At 31.4% G+C, this 18,114-nt stretch overlaps 1 protein-coding gene and 2 long non-coding RNA genes across 8 annotated transcripts; 2 read left to right on the top strand and 1 right to left on the bottom strand.

Annotated features, from left to right (window-relative positions):
* Nucleotides 1-101: 101 nt before the first annotated feature.
* Nucleotides 102-5,390, top strand: LOC145961044 (uncharacterized). Its single transcript, XR_014435548.1, has 3 exons — nt 102-216; nt 2,261-2,338; nt 5,163-5,390. It is a non-coding gene; the product is annotated as an uncharacterized LOC145961044 (long non-coding RNA).
* Kua (Plasmanylethanolamine desaturase Kua) lies at nt 2,821-18,085 on the bottom strand. 6 transcript variants are annotated; one of them, XM_083080866.1, is made up of 5 exons: nt 17,914-18,085; nt 6,648-7,301; nt 5,979-6,190; nt 5,668-5,886; nt 2,821-5,396 (listed from the first exon to the last, which is right to left on the bottom strand). In XM_083080866.1, the coding sequence occupies exons 2-5, from the start codon at nt 6,868-6,870 to the stop codon at nt 5,136-5,138; spliced, it is 915 nt and encodes a 304-aa protein (XP_082936992.1). In that variant the 5' UTR covers nt 6,871-7,301; nt 17,914-18,085; the 3' UTR covers nt 2,821-5,135. The 6 variants fall into 6 exon arrangements, with proteins under 6 accessions (XP_082936992.1, XP_082936993.1, XP_082936988.1 ...); XM_083080867.1 differs by lacking the exon at nt 17,914-18,085 and adding an exon at nt 17,853-17,881; XM_083080862.1 differs by lacking the exon at nt 17,914-18,085 and adding an exon at nt 17,630-17,852.
* On the top strand, nt 9,829-16,452 carry LOC145961045 (uncharacterized). The gene is made up of 3 exons (XR_014435549.1): nt 9,829-9,883; nt 10,132-10,278; nt 13,096-16,452. It is a non-coding gene; the product is annotated as an uncharacterized LOC145961045 (long non-coding RNA).
* Nucleotides 18,086-18,114: the final 29 nt, after the last annotated feature.

The following is an 18,114-nucleotide window of genomic DNA, read 5'->3' as shown; positions in this document are numbered from 1 at the left end:
TAGTGTAATACGGGCTTTACACCGTGCGCTATTGTCATGTTTACGTTGGCTGCACTGCGTATTCTTGGAAAATTTTCAAATATATACTATAATCACCCAAGTACGCGCGCTTATATCTTGCATTTATCAAACGTATTATATTTTCAAGTGATAAAATGAAGTGTATTTACAGAGGAAAAAATAATTCTTCAAATTGCACAGCATTGTGAGAAGAAGGTAAGGATAGGAAAATGTAATTTCATTTGAGCATTCGTTCTATATATATCTTAAACTGCATCTCTCAAGTTTCGTAAAAAAAAAAATTGCAGCGACACATTAATAGATAAAATAACGACTAGCTAGAATAAATTTTTTTATTATACTATAACAATATACACACATGATTTTCCGCCTTGCAGATCGTTTTTTTATTGTTTCGATAATATAAAAGGCATTCCCCAATGGGTCGTTGTTTAATTATTTTATCGCGCAATCTTTATCATTTTATTACTTTAAAAAAAATTCATGACGAGTAATTTTACAGAAAGATACAAAATATTTCTGTTTAACCTTTCCAAGCAATTATATTCAAAACTATAATGGTTATTCGGGAATTATAATTTTCTGACAAAAATATTTTATGGTTTTATAATACATGTTTAAACAAAATCATATATAGCATTTTTGAGATTTGTTTACTTTTTAAATCTCGCAAGCGCAATTTTATTTATGACAAAAAAGCATAAGATGTTTTTCCATTGCAGATGATAGTAATTATATAAATCTAATTATATATTTGTTAAATAATCTAATAAACTAGTCTGAGATAATTATATGGAAAGATTAAAACGTGACCCTTTGTTTATTTATATACATACATAGTTGTCAGTCCATTCTTCAATATACACTTATTTCCTATACTACGTACTGCTCTTAGAGCTTTTTATTTCATCGTGTGAGCTCCCTAAATATTAATTATTAACAATATATTCCATTAAAAAAGTTCTTATGATAATAAAAAAGTGCAGCTTGCTTTGATTTTATACAATTTTAGTAGATTGCTTTTCCAAAATATAGCGTGTTATGCACAAATTAATTGCTAAATATAATATAAAAACAATAAAATTGATTTGTTGATAATAAAGTCGAGATTACATTATAAAGATATTTTGCTCCTTGTTATCTCAATCTAACGGATATACTTATTGTAAATGGACATGCGCATAGAGATAACATATGAAAACAATATTATACACAAATATAATATAATATATGCACAGCTAGCTTGTCTTTTATTCTCTTTGTACTTTCAGCAGCAGCAGCGACAGCAGCAGTAGCAAATGCATCTGTGTTGCTCTATATGATTTGTTTTTCATTATTTATGTAATTTTGAGACTTTGATAAAATAACTCAAATTTTTTGCAATTTGTTAAAAGAAAAAAATATCCCAGTACAATTAAGGATTTTGTGAAATCATAGTACTATTCAATTAACACATTTAAATGTTCTTAAAATTAAAAATAAAATTTGAATTATTACATGTCAAAATTACAGGTCAAAGTAGACTGTTTTAGAAAGATTAAGGCCACAGTATAATACAATTACATATTATAAAAAAGAGCATAATTATGATTATATGAAAATAGCGATATAGCATTATTTCTTGGCATTTTTTTTTTCAATTATTTCCTATGCGTTATCGCGCGCAATAACATATAAATATTTCGGTTATATAAAATATTTAGAATACATATGAATTTGCATTCATCTCTTTTTTTTCTTATAATATTAGTTTTGCGAAATTTACGCTTTTTACTACTGCAAATTTATATAATTTTAAGATCAGATATATTTATCTCCGATCTTATTTGTCAAATATTACCACAACATTAGCATTCTATTGTTTGTAACTATATCAATTTTTTGCATTATACACGCAACATTCATTCGGTATTTCTAATTACATTTTATTCTTACTCGTTATAAGAACCATTGTTTAAGCGAAATGCGATATTTATAGCTCATATAAAAATGTGTGTATGTGTATGTATACTAAAAATATATATTATATTTTAATCTGTTCATATATCAGAAAGAACTTGTGTAATATGTGTGTGTGAATGCGCGCGCGTACATACACCACACACACACACATATATATATATATACACACACACACACATGCATACACAATTTTTACTATATGTATAAACAAATTGAAATGTAATATAATTTTTTGTTTTGACTTTTATCTTTAAATGGAATCTTTCTGTTATTGTAGATCTGAGCACTTGCAAATTAGACCCTTACGTATATTGACGACAACGTAAATTATATTAATGTCACATAACGGGGACGGGTAAGCAAAATTGTTCGTTTGTAGAATTTATATATAGTAATTTCAAATCCAACAGCTCAGTAACATCGTATATCGTGTATATTGATTATTTACAACAATGTTGCTAGTTAAACAATTAGCTCTTCCAATGTTTTCTTCGTAATAAAAACGTAGATTTCTAGAATAAAATACTTTATCAAATCCCCTTTATTACTGTTATAAACAGTTGTATACTTCTATTTGTATTAGAAATTTCTAATATTTGATTACAACAGCATTCTATGTGTAATAAACACTCCTGCCTTTTATTTATATTCATTGAATTCATATTGTTGTAGTATTGTTTTTTTCGCGTAACGTATAATTATGTATAAAATCTATTTTTTTCTCTTTGTCGCTTGAAGTTAAAGTTTGACTTAAACGTTTGAGTTGAAATATTTATAAAATTATTTTCATCGCGCGTGAAACCATTAAAAAAGGAAATAAAGAAACTTGTATTCATATATCTTATATAACTGATAATTTAATTAAATAAATACATAAATAAATAAAATTATCTCTTTGGATGTCTTATATTTTACAGCGATATTAAATAATTCTCATCACACATCATGTATGAAAATAAAGAAGTTTCAAATCTGGTTGGATTTTCATCTGACCAATTTGTTTGAAATTTATACTTTATCTCTTTTATAACAATAATAATAACGATAACAATGATTACAATATAATCACAGTAACTGCAATTCCTTAATAATATTTTTTGTTTAAAAGATATTATTTCTCACTTGCATATAAGGAACTTAAAATTTATGGTCGAGTTTTAAAGTGTATATGAATATACACAGTTACAGTGTTACAGCTATATATGCTTTGACATTAGCTGAAAAGAAAGCGTTTGTAGATGAGCAAAAATATTGTAAACAATATTTATCAGATACATATATTGTGAACTGCATATATAACTTTATCAAAATTAAACTAAGCGGTCAAAAGATTGTTATACACAAAGTCGCCCTTGGTCCCTGAACCTATGACCTACGACTTGTACTTGCTTAGCACCTCGAGATTATTATCCCCTTATATGTTCCGAGCTAAGAAATGTAATGAGTGTGCAAGATGCAAAGAAATATGCAACAAACAAAATTTTAATATATTACTATCTTTGTATAGAAATTTTCTATTATCATGCATTTTGTATAATTATTTAGTTTTCATTTTATCAATCGTTTATCTGTCGTAGTTTTCTCTTAAAATCTTAATTTTTAATATTTTTTTTTCAATAAAAGGCGCTTTCATACTCATCTTTTTTATATATGTATATGTATATATATATATGTATTATATTCTTTATAGCACGTTATGCAGTTCCAACATACATATTGTTACTGTGCATGACATATAATATTATCCAACAGACATCTGACATACTGTTATACAATTCTTAGCTCTAAATTTTAGCAATAAAATTAACATTCTTATAAGATATTACAAGAGATCAGATTCCAAATTTTATTAAAATTAATAAATTCGCAAATAAAAAAGAACAACAAATATTTAAACTATTGAAATAAAAGTATGTAATATCTGCTATGCTTTATTGTAAAATTAATTTTTATGATAAATCAGAAAAAAAATTTTAATTAAAAAACTATAAAATTATTAAAATTTGAAATTGATATTGTTAATTTCAATCGATGTATATCTCTCTTTCTTTTTCTTTATATATATCTTTATATATAAAAAGTTTGATCTCATAAATATTTTCAGGTTCAGGGATTTCAGTTTTATTTATATAAGAAAAATAAAATTGAAGTACTTAGTCTCAGTAAACATTACAGTTGCACTTGAGTAGGTAAAAAAGACAAAAAAGAAAAAAAAAACAGAAAGAGAGAGAAATATCTTGATTCAAAAATTGATAATGTTTTGCAAATAGCTTTTAATATGATTTAAATCGATTAAAGAAAATTTCATAACTTTCTTTCTAAATATCCTCTTATACATGTGATTATATGTGTACATAATATATATGTCAAAATCATATATGCACAATCATATATTTATCACATGTTATTATATAATTTTTTATGTTTGTTTTTACCCATTTAATCACACATTAGAAAAATGCAAATAATTTTTTCAAAAGATACTTAAGATATTTTAATCTATTCTATATAATCTGACTTTTAATATCAGATTTTTTCAAATTGTTTTGTATATCATGTTAAAATAAAGTGTATAGTTTGTGCAATTTGATGCGTGATGATTGTGCGGTGTACAAAGACATTATCAATATAATGGTGTTGATAGAATCATTATATTGCAAATTTTTAACTTATATTTGTTTATACATACACACATATACACACACACACACACGTATGCATACACGTATATATGCACATAAATAATGTACGTAGCGTATATATTAATAGAAGTAAGGATGGGTAGTATGTAATATCTGTGTTTTATGTACACACAAAAACTTACACACATAGATATTATTGCAAGTACGTAAAATTGTGTAAACTTTAATTAAAAGCACATGTCCAATAACGTTACAGTCTTTTGTTTTCACAAAAGCTCTCATACTAGTTTGAAAAGGAGTGTACATGTACATATATGTGTATGTATATACTTTTCTAGCAATTGAGGATTCCATGTATACAAATCTTTTACTATTGCCCGTACAAACTTTTCACTTAATTTCTATTTCATAGTTCGATGTTCGAGTTTCTTTTCGATATTTGGCTATATGTTAAATACCTTGATCGTACAATAAAATGTACAATAGTGAAAGGAGAATAATTATTAATTCTCAAGAACGTTTTTGTGCCCATTTTAGATCGTCTGCTCTAGGCTTACAACCGGTAGTCCTTTCAATTATCACCTCCAAAATGTACCAAAATTGGAGTTTTTCTAAAGGCCAATTCAACCATCCTGTAGTAATGCAAAAGTAAGTCTCATGAGGCGCGACATGATGCACTCGATGATGCTTTCTTGGTAGAATAATCCTGTGTTCTTGAAGCCAAATAACCCAAGTAGGTAATCCGAAATATGTATGCGACCATTTATGTATCTGTAATGTATATTATATTCTAAATACATTATTATACATGTTTATTATTTTTAAATATATAACAATAATTCACAAAAGATAATCTCTCGTAAATATATGCGTATATATATATATAACATTGTGTGAGTATATTATAAAATAAAATACATCAACAAGAGATGAAATTGAAATATTTTATAATGTAAACTGATTGAATTTTTTTTGAACATTTGTATCTTTTTAACGCTTATTTAGTTTCTAATCAGATATTTATAACAATTTAAAAATTTACCTGATTAGTCATTGCTACAAAAATAGCAAGCAAGAACCAATAGCACGTCCAAACAAATTTTTGTTGCATTTCTACTTCGGGCAATGTCAGAAAATCCCACGTGAGCTTGGACAATACTGGTATCGCGACCATAAAATTATCGCCGTTAGTCTCTATGAAATCGTGTCTCGTTATGCTGGTAGGATCTATATGATGTTCACGAAATGGTCTTAAAAAATTCTAGAGAAAGAGAAAACTTTTTCTTTAGAGAGAAACATTTTTGTAAATTAAAGAATTTATTATTTGCATACATTTACATGAAAGTGTCATACCTTCCCCAGAATCGGAAGCTCAATGGATCCCCAGGTATCCGCGGCCCAATGAACCAGACCGGATCCAAAGTCGGCCGTGATAATTCCGCATAATGCAGCTATTGCTATGGAACTTAAATTTTCCAATCGTAATCTGATGAGCACAAGTACAGAGTTGACCGCTATGAGTGTGATACAAATCCCAACACAGATGCACTCTTGTGTTCTCTTCCCTAAAAGTATATCGTTGTATCGTCACAATTGTTTATTATAATACAATTATTTCTTATCAATTTATTTAAAAAGTTACAATCTATCTTATAAAAATTACTATCTATCAAATAATTTTTTTTTAAACAGTAATACGTATAAGATATAAGATTTCTAGGAAAAATTTTTGCAAAGTCTCTCAAAAGTTTCGTATCGTTTCAAAAATTGTAAAAAACGCGCAAACCTGTAAGCATTCGCTTCTTTTGCACTTAAAATGCGCGTTTATAAATTTTGTACTCATGCATAGATAGTATGCATAGATAGTACTATGCTTTCTGTATTTTTGTGACGAAGCAAAAATTGTAATGTGCAATCGAGTCAAGTAATTAACAGTCATGTGTTAAATTTCAAGGTGAAGAAACCGATACAGCTGTGACTTAGACTAGAGCCTTAAATGATTGCGACAAAAAATCTACATACCGGTACTATACAGATTCGCAAGTTCTTGGGCACCTCTGTGATTTGGACCCCACCTAGGCACTGTCTTATCTTCCTGCGACGTCGGTATTACCGAATTGGCATTAGGATCATCCTCGAGCATCGAGTTTTCGTAGATCTGGCGCTCAGTCTTCACAGGCGCCAAGAAATTAGTCGCCATAGAACATGCGGCTTGTCCCAGGTTTGGTACTTTTATATCTTCCATATTCTTAATCGAGATATATTCTTACGCGATTCTAACGTAATATATTCCACAGCTCTTTCAGAATTCGAGCGCGCACTCTTACGCGATTCTAACGTAATATATTCCACATATCTTTCAAAATTCGAGCGCGCAATATCGCAAGATTCGCTCGTTCTTCGACATCGCGATGCGGCTATCGTATCGCTCGTAGAAGAAGAAATAAAGATGCAACAGCTTTCGTATTATGTCCTAAATTATTTTGGGACAATCGTTATATTACGCGTCTCTTCGATATCGCATGAGATGTCATTTATTATAATTCATGCAACGAAACTAATTGAATTGTTAGTTCGCGCATTATATATCCTGAGAAAGATTTAGAATTTCCTTTACACGCTCGTTTCCTTCAGGTCTCCCGTATTTTCTGAGGTTTCTGAGGTTGTGACAAATACCTGCAATTGAATAAGCCGTAAAAGAGGGGAATTGATTAATCGCGAAATTTCTCAATTAGAGAAAATTTAACATGCCGCGAATTATATATATTATTATTATTATTAATTAAAGTTATAAAATGTTTAAACTCGCGACTCATATTTACAGATAAATATGGCTGTGATTGCAAATAAGTAACAATTTAATAATTTTCGATATATGCGAGTTTTATAATTGAAACATTAACTAGTATGTTCTGCAGACAGAAAATGCAAATATATATATATATATATATATATATATATATATATATATATATCTGATATATATATATATATATATATATATATATATATATATATATATATATATCAGCATATCAATAAATACATCTGCACATGTATTATGGGTGCATTATATATATTATACGGTTCTTTATATCAATATTACATCAAAAGTATATATACTAGTATATCTTAAAATTTTTGTAAAGGAAAAATCAATTGAAAATTGATATCTTGTATAAATTTACACCAAATTGATTATCTATATTAATATTACCAGTTGACACTGGTAGTGTAAAATTATATTCATATATAATTCATATGTGAATACATAATTGGATACTAGAGAGTCCATACACATATTTTGTAATCGATTATATACATATTATAATATCGTTGTAATATCGGAGGGAGTACACGAAATTCTACTCGACTACGAATTAGTCGCTACGCAACTATAAAGTGGGTTAATTTGGCACTTACACGCGACAATATTACTTCGTCTTTATATCTCTACGAAAACCGTGTTATGCCGTGTTTACCGAATATGGTGTTCTTAATATTAATATGTTTTTATATTCTGTATATTAGCAAAAATTTTTTCGCGAATGTTAAGCGTAAAATTATCAAATATATACATATTTATATGTATTTATGTCAATTCATGCAAATATATATATATATATATATATATATATATATATATATATATATATTACACGCATAATTTAGCACTCTTAATAATTGATAACGAACCAAGAAATATGACGCAAGAAAATTCTTAACAATCTGACGACACCCTAAGTAATAATAGCGAAAAATGATAGAAGCGCGATTAAGAAATATTTTAATGTCATAACGACAAGTGAAATATCGATTGTAATAAATGTAGTCAATTGTAATATGTGTAATGTAATATCAATTGTAAATATGTAAATTGATTGTAATATATGTATATAATGCACCTTGTCAGTCATGTCTTTCACTTTAATTAGTCAATATATACATACAACTAGAGGAACGAGACTGGTTTCTTACTATTCTTTTTTTATATTAAATAATACTCTAACAATAAGAATACATTATCAAACATAGTATAATGCATGTCAATAAGTATAATCATGGTTCTCAATATTCTCTAAAGAAAATAAATTTCTATCTAATGAGTGAATCCCGAAATGAATGAGAACGATATCTTTCATACCAAGTAGCGGCATGTAATAATAGATATTTATATGTGTCGAACGTATAAGAAATGTATGTCTACATTCAATATATAAATAACTTATTTATAAAGTTTATAATTGTCCGTGCGATATAAAGAATTTGAAATTTCTCAGATCGAAATCAAATTAGCAGCAATCACATTTTCATTTTAAAATATTCATATGCAGGATGTCCTTCATTAAGTGAATGTTTTCTGTTAACTACGTATTTTTTGTTTTGAGTCGATTTTATTTGCATAAAAAACATCCATAATTTTATATGTAATAAGTTATAAAATTATCGAAAATAGATCATTTAAAATCATATTTTTCAGATAAAACGAAATCATATCTTTTAGTTTCAATTAAATTGTTTGTTAAAATTGCAGTCTGAAATTTTTTTTATAAAAGGATGCATGCATGCTGTTGAGAATTTCAATAAATAGTGATTTCAAAACAAAAAAGCTAATTAAAAATTGATTTTCGAGATTTATCAAAGAAAGCACCATTTAAAGAAAAAGTGCATTTTTAATGAAGGGTGTATTTTCTATATATGTATATTACATATACGTATATACATGTATACGTAGAGACGGTATGATGAAAGGATAGGCAAGATCATTTTGCTCGTCGTGACTCGTGATGAAAAAGAGAATGATAATTATAACGGAAGAAAAGGAAAATGTATAAATGTATATATTACAGATTATTATCTGACGCTTGAGGGATTTGTTCCCGAAAGAGATCGCATAGCGAATATGCGAATCGAATGAGCTTTGAAAATAGGGCTGACTTTTTAACGCGTCGGCGCCGGCGAATAATCGCGTGCCGGTAATTAAACCGAAGGCAAAAGGTTGAAGGCTCTCGCACGACAATGTAATCGATCAATTTCTACGCCATAACAGCGTATCGTGTACGTCATCATCTACACGCGAAATTTCGCTTGTCGCGCCATACAGACGTTTGCTTTCATTTATCGCGATTAGACTAGACGCTAGGAATGCGTCGGTTTACGAGATATATGTCTGTTATTAGATTAAGAGAAAATCTTTATATGTTTTAATATGTGTCGCTTATTACACATTATTGTCGGTACTTTAAAAAGAAAGCAAGGTACGCGTTGATGTTGCAAAAAATTATTTAGTCTTTGCACGATTTTATAATTCGATAAGAAGTAGATAATGAAATGGAGTATTATTGAGACAGCTATTAAATTTTCAAAAATTTCAATATTTTTATCCACAATTAATATTAAATTAGCATATATCATAGTATCACTCTACATATATTTTTCATGTTTATTACCTTAATAACAGATTTTTTTCTGGATTTTTCTTTGACGAAATAAACACTTGTTATAGGAACTCAATATAACGGATGCAACGGTATAATTGGCGATGATGACTATATGCGCACTCGCGAGGAGACAAGATTAAAGCGAATGAAGAAAAACAGATTGCAGTGATCTCATTTGATGTCGCGCAACATCTTTCAATCTTCGTCGTATTGTAAGCGAATAGATATATAGTTGAAAGATTGCACACACCTACACACAACTCGTAAATGTATCTCTCGTTCAAAGTATCATCGTTGTATATGAAGTAGGAGGATGTCATTTCTCTCTCGTTAGGATTCAAATGCGCGCGTTATGGCACGCATACACATACACGCTTTGCAAATATGTAATATCCTCTCTCCTTAGATGCATTCTTGCACAAATTCGTGCACAATGAGTAACAACGGTACCCCTCCTATCTATATAGCATCTACCTATTCTCGTCTATTCCAACTAATACTCTGTTGACTTGAAATATATAAAATTGACATCTTTTGTAAAAACATATCGTAGCGAGTATTGTGAGATTTGTATCGATACACGTGTTAAAAATTTTGTATAAAAAGTATTAATTGCTTAAAGTCGACAATTGGAAAAGTACGAGTATTTTTGTAATTCATTATATACAGGGTGTTCTAAAAAGGTATGTCAAAAATTTAAGGAGATATTCCTCACACCTAAAGGATGAAAAAATGTTATATAGACATAGGTGCGGAAATGCTTATTTCAGGAGTTATGTTGAAAATACTGTTAGCTGTATTACTTACACAAGGAAAAATTTAGGATTAATTATTGTAGACGACAATCGTTTAATTAGGCTTATTTACATTTGGTTTTAATGTGACCTTGAGTATGTTACAATAAATGTTGAAAATGTTCACCATTTTCCTGAATACAAGCAGTGACACGTCGACGCATCGATTCCACGGACACGTTCAAAAATGCCACCAGTGCGTGATATTCAAGATCTTCATGACCGTATCACTGCAGGTTGCGAGACAATCCGCTGTACGCCAGGCATTTTTACTGTTACTGCTTGTATTCAGGAAAATGGTGAACATTTTCAACATTTAATGAAAAGTATAAGACTCGAAATATAAAATAGGGTCGAAACGTTCGCTATCCTTTCTTTGTAATTTGTTTCAATACTTTTGTGGATTGTATTATAAATAAATGTGTTATAACATCGACACTTGACTCGTATTGCCATTAAAACCGTTTTGTTTAATTTTCAACATTTATTGTAACATACTCAAGGTCACATTAAAACCAAATGTAAATAAGCCTAATTAAACGATTGTCGTCTACAATAATTAATCCTAAATTTTTCCTTGTGTAAGTAATACAGCTAACAGTATTTTCAACATAACTCCTGAAATAAGCATTTCCGCACCTATGTCCATATAACATTTTTTCATCCTTCAGGTGTGAAGAATCTCCTTAAATCTCCTTAAATTTTTGACATACCTTTTTAGAACACCCTGTATATATGTATGTATGTGTGTATGTATATGTATATGATATATGTACGTATGTGACTCGCTCGATTCTTAGAACCTCGCCACACATGAATACAATGCGCCCCCGAGTATTCTGTTTGCGCATACCAAAGAGAAATGAAACTTTGATAGGAAAAAGACTAAGAGAATTACTAAGTTAACTTATATTAATACTCGATAAATTTGTTTTCAACAATGATACAGTAATTTAGATATTGTTTAAAAATGATATTCATTAATTTTTCTATGGTCATACATTATCGGTAAAACTTCGAGTCTAATGATTAATTTCTGAAATGAACGAAAACATACTTTATCATGTTAAAAATTACTTTCGGGTCAGCGCATAATATTATCGTGTTTTTATATTTTTACAAAGATCTCTCATTTTCCTCATCTTTGATACGCGTAAGATTGCTTCCTGTTATTTCGCAAGATTGAATACAATGTTTAACCACATCGAGTCGCTCCACGCGATCATATTAAATGCAAAAGATTAATTCATTTTTACGACTCTTTTTTTTCTTAGAATTTAAAACGTTCGATTGTGCGCACACGCAGTCAATTTTACCATTCGCATATGTGCTCGAACACGTGAGCGAGCGTATCGGTAAGGATAGGCACTTTATGCTTTTGAACACCTATGGATTATGCCAGGAAAAAGTGCCTGATTATGCCCTCATTATGCGCGAGAATCTAGCGATTATGCGCCAATTATGCGTGTTAAATCCGCTATTTATGCGCAATTATGTAATCTCAGACTTTTTGGTTTTTGTATTAAAAATATTGCAATTTTTGCTTAAAGTTATTTATTTGTTTAAAGGGATTACATTGCAAAAAGGATTACATTATTTTCTTAAAGTTATTTTTATTAATAAACACAAAGAATTCATTTTTTATGCAAACAAGTCTCTAACTTTATTATCTGGTCCATATATGGCAGCGCCATAGAAAAAATAAAGGAAAAGAAAAAAAAAGCCTTTTTTCCCCAAATCCGAGTGTTTTAAGTGTAAAAACGGACTTTTTGCGGCCATTATGCCATAATTATGCGAGAATTGTATTATGCTGCGCGGAGAATTTATTATGCGTTATTATGCGATTGAAATCTATCAATATTAAGTGTGTACTATGCATAACTATCAAAATTAGAGCTTAAGAACAATTGTTTACACATTATGCTATTATGCTCAAAGCATAAAGTGCCTATCCCTACGTATCGGTATAAATATATTATAGTAATAAAAAGTATTTTATTTCTCTCCAAGAAAGCGCAGATTCCCGATCGACGGCAAATCTAATAGACACCCACATTCCTCTTTTTCTTCCCTCCTACGCACATACACATACACGCACGCGATAACGTGTATGTACATACATACATACGCACATACGTACATGCATGCAAACTCGATCGTTCACCAAAAAGGCTCGAGAAACCGTTATCGTTGGTAGCAATCGGGGTAGCGTTACAACATCGTACCTGTTTGCAGCTGCCGGCTCCAAAGTGTCTCCTCCGCTGCGGCGAGTGTCAACCCGTCGACGCGATCGCCGACGCGCGATGTGGCAGCCATGCGAAGGATCGGTGTCGTTTGACAAAACTCAGTTAGTCACTGGTAGGGTGATTAGAACGGCAGAGCGACGATAACAGCGGCGAAAAGAAGATCATAAAATCGTGTCTCGTCCTGACACGATGATACACCGCACGCACACACGCGTACATGTACACGTACACATGTACACACCCGCGTTGCATTTCATCGCGTGGATTCGCGAAGACGTCACGCTCGTTTGCCGGCTACTCCCTAAATTCCTAGTAATAGACGTTATTCTTTCGGCCGAGTATTCGCACAGAGCTACTCACAAAAGGCTGGCTGTAGGCCGAGAGAGAGAGAGAAAAAAAGAGAGTGGGCGATGTAACCACCGCGTTATAAAAGACGAAGAGAATATGCGAGAAGCGTCAGAGAGACAAGTGGTAGCGATCAAGAAAGAAGGCGAGAAACTATGAATGAAATGGAAAAAGAGACGAGCGAGAGAAGGAAAAGAAACCGAGAGACGGAGAGAAAGGGAGAAATGGAAGGAATGGACAGAAAACGAGAACGACAATCGGCGGAGTACGTAGCGGTATGTACGTGTGTGCGTTTGTGCTCGAGCACGTTTCTCGAGGGGCCATGGAAACGGTCGAAACGCGCGGCGATTAAAATGACCTGAGAGCGACCTGGAGTACCGACTACCGACGCCGCCGATGCCGACGCGACGGAGGCGCTGCTGCTCTTTCCCCGTTCGTTACCCGCCACCCACATACGTTCTCCGCGATCGGCGCCCGGCGCCGCCTGACGACGGCGTCGCGACGCCGCACGCCGCATGCCGCTTCTCGCGGCTCGTGGCGCCGTCATGCGGTCGGTATGTGGCTCGTATGGCTCGTCGATTCGTCGATGCGCGTATGTATGTACGTCGTGGGTATGTACATACATGTCGCGATCCGCACGACGCCACACGACGTATGTTTGCCGCCGCCGTCGACCGTCACGCGTGTGCTTTTCTGCTCGTTCGCGTGCGAGAGCTGCAGAGTCTTTTACGATCTTTCGCTCCTTCAAATTTACCCTTTCCAAGTAAACTCGTTTCATAATCAAGCTCTCTGTATTCCTCCCTCTGTTTTTTATATACATCTTTTTAAATTTATCGCGACAAACTTTTTTATTTAAAAATAACATTTACCTATATCTAAAAACTAATCCGTTTTAATATTATTTATATATAGATTGTATGTATTCGATCTTATACATATGTAATAGTGCATTTCATATACCGAGATGAACAATGAATTTTGAAGCTGTACGAATATCTGTTGATAATTATCGTTTTTATCCACTTGTCTCAATTTTACAAAACAAAAGCGTTAAAACTTTAAAATCTCGCGCATTTGTGTATTTACCTGCTTGAGAGAGACTTAACCGATATACTATACCGTATACTGTAAGGTCACTTAATGAAGCCTTTCGTAGTTTTACAAGGACAATATGTCTATAGACTATGTGTCTCATAGGTATTGGAAATCGTTAATGATATAATACATATCTTCATCTATCGATTTTATAATTGGGACGGTTTCTCAATCTACTCATCAATCCCCATGGGATTTTTTCTTTACGCAAAAATATCTAAACAGGGCTGTTGTTTAGCTTATATTTCATACATACATACATACATACATACATGCATACATATGCGATTTTAGATTTTAAAACAAAAAAATATATAGAGAGAATTATAAGAGAAATTGATGCGATATATATAATTTTATTATACATATCATATAATTATATATGCTGTACATCATTTTATTATCTATGTATATATAATTATACATGTATAGATGTATAGAAATGATGTACAACGAATATTCTCGAACTGGAATCGAAATTGTAAAATGACTAAGCTAAAAAACGTCACATTGTATGTACTTGAAGCGATTGTGCGTATTTTCAATTAGCGCTCACGCGTTGCTTTCTACTATACATAATAGATAATGTTTTGCAAAGTATTCATACCTTATTTAGAATCGACTTCTATCGTCGAGGACAAGCTCGAGTCTCGAGTCTACTCGGAATAAGTACGGCTGTTAAGACAATGGATTATATCACGATGCGACGTGTACTCGATACGATATAATAAAGCCGAGCTCGCGTCAAACATGCCGACAATCGCGATATTCGCAAAGAACAATTTTCTAATTTCTATCGAAACCGATCGATTTTCAATCTATATTATAGTAGTTTCGAATAACTTGACTGCTTGGCGATCTATCAATATTTTCAAACACCGATCGGTGCATCGTTCCGCCATGAGTGGAGATTGATTTCACCCGTACATGCTCACCTTCTTACATATATATATAAACGATTAATTATTTACGAAAGGAACCAATGTCACACTTTAAGATGTACCGTTTCTACCGCGTAATGCATGCTATAGAACGATACATCTACTACTACTATAGATTATAATCTTTAGATTTGGAAAAAATTGCCCGATGCTATGACGAGAGCTTACAAGTTATTAATTAAATTTATGAGCTTAAAGTGAAAGTTATTTGATATAAATTTGTCGAAATTATAACTTGTACTGTTTCTATTGGATGAGATTAATGTAAGATCTGCAAAGGCGAAAAGTGAAAAGCTCATCAGCGATTACACGAGATTATCGAGATCGAGATCGATATCGATGTACACATTTAAGCGCTATATCTACCATTGTCTTTAATTTATTTTAATATCTAGAAGCCATTTCGAAATGAAGAAAAAGAGTCTACCGACTCGCGAGACATAAGATAATGGTGTACGCGGTCTGTTTCTAGGCAGCAAAAGTCGATATCTTGGAAAAGTGTAACGAGTTTCGACCGAACCGTTCGTCGTTTTGTGCTGAAACGAAAGCGAAATACGTACATATGTATATACTTATAACTTTATGATCGCGTCTTTTACAATCATATAGATAACGAGTAAAATGGATTAATCCGTTAGATTCGCGCACGCATTAGTTTGCCATTATTTTCGTCGGTACGTATTATGTGCGTGCCGACTATTCGTGCTATTCTATATCGTCAAATGGATGGTCGTATCTTTCATCGGAATCACGCGATTATACGTACTTTCCCACTTTAATCTACATTTGGATTATGATTATTTTATTTCAGTCATCTTCCTTCTTCGTTATTGAAAATTTTTGCAATTTTAAAAGAATCTTGCGGCTAATATGATAACATTTTGAAATAAAAGCATCATTAAAAAAAAATCTCAATAAATTTGCTACTTTATTGTTTGTTGAAATAAAAAAGGAATATAATGAAAGATTTATTCTCTATTTTTTCCGCGACATATTAAAATAGATTAAGTATAAATTTTAACAATTGTTCTCAAATTACACATGTACATTTACACATGTATTTACATAATTATTATTGATTTTATTCAATATCACGTACCCTTAGATATGCATAAATATTCGTGCTCTTTGATCTTATCTACGAAAAAGTGATTGCACACTTGACTCTTTCATACGGCATATCATATCCTCTTACTGATAATACTATTTAGTAAAAGATAACATAGACAAATATATTTAAGATTTGTGTGCGTTTTCTTTTTTTCATAATTTTTCCAAAAAAACTTAATCATTTTTTATGTCGCGCAAGAGTACCCAAATATAGATGTAAGATAGTTTTCCTGATTAGTGCCGCGTCTCTAACTCGATCCATATTTGTCCATGGTATGCCGATTGCATTACTCGAACATAAGATTTATACGGCATATAAATATATATATTTTTTTATAATAAGCACACGACTATTTTTAATAAAATTTTCTTTCCTCTTTATAACTTTGAGAAATTATGCTTTATGAAAAAAATTGGTACAAGCTCTCGCAAACATTCTGCACTTTACATCATCATTTATTTTTATCATTTTTATCACATTATCACTCAAGAATGAAAAATGAACTTTATGAAATGCATCATGAATCATGAAACGATTTTTAGATAAAGTATATAGTATATCACACATATTATATATATATATATATATATATATATATATATATATATATATATATATATATATATATACACCATTGATACATATACATATATATGTGTATATATGTATGTATAAAAATTTGTATGTATGTATATATGTATGTAAATATGTATGTATGTATAAAAATTTAGTTGTAAATTTTTAGTGAAAATTGCATAACTTTTATAACTTAATTTGTCAAATATTTTTTGCAGTATAATTTACAATTGTAAACACCAGAAAAATTAGACCATTTCTATCGGAAAGAAATCAAATGCCTTTATAACGCCTCGCAAAAGATTTTAAGAATAATACGGAGCAAAATCGAAATAATTAAAACTCGAAATTCTGAAAAACTATCGACATATCGATATATTTTTATGATTTATCGTTTCTCACGTATATGAAAGTAAATCCGCATAATGGCGCGAGACGATGTTTTTTATACTTACAATGTTTTACATTCGAATCGTCAGACACGCATCAGAGAAATGCGTCGAAATCTCTTTCGCCAATTTTATAACAATCAATTGTATGCCGGTTGACGCGATAAACGACACGATGGACTGTCGCGCGTGACAATTGACAATGTCGGAGTCTCGAGTCTCGCGCGCGCACGCGAGCTCTTTTTCGTCGCGGATGAAATACTCGTATGTAGCCGAGTGTGTGCCTTACCTGTTGTGGACTTGCGTGCTGCCGAGAATCGGCAGCGGTCGAGGACGACGAACATACGTACCAATGTTTGTATATGTATTCGTATATACATCCGTTTGTAAACTTCAGCAGTGGTATTGTTGACGAATTTAAATGCACGCACACACACTCACGTAGGAGACAATGGTTATGATTAAAAAATACTCATCTTTGCTTTTGCAAAGGACCGTTTACCACCGTATCGTCCCTCGCTACTTGTTAGTATACAGTCAATTCTGCCACG

Source organism: Camponotus vicinus, unplaced genomic scaffold, assembly GCF_025532165.1.
Source record: "Camponotus vicinus isolate PSW18456_S1 unplaced genomic scaffold, iyCamVici1.0 SCAF_10, whole genome shotgun sequence".
In the NCBI taxonomy this organism is placed as follows: Eukaryota; Metazoa; Arthropoda; class Insecta; order Hymenoptera; family Formicidae; genus Camponotus; species Camponotus vicinus.
Note: the sequence above shows the minus strand (reverse complement) of the source record. Positions and strands in the feature narration are given on the sequence as shown.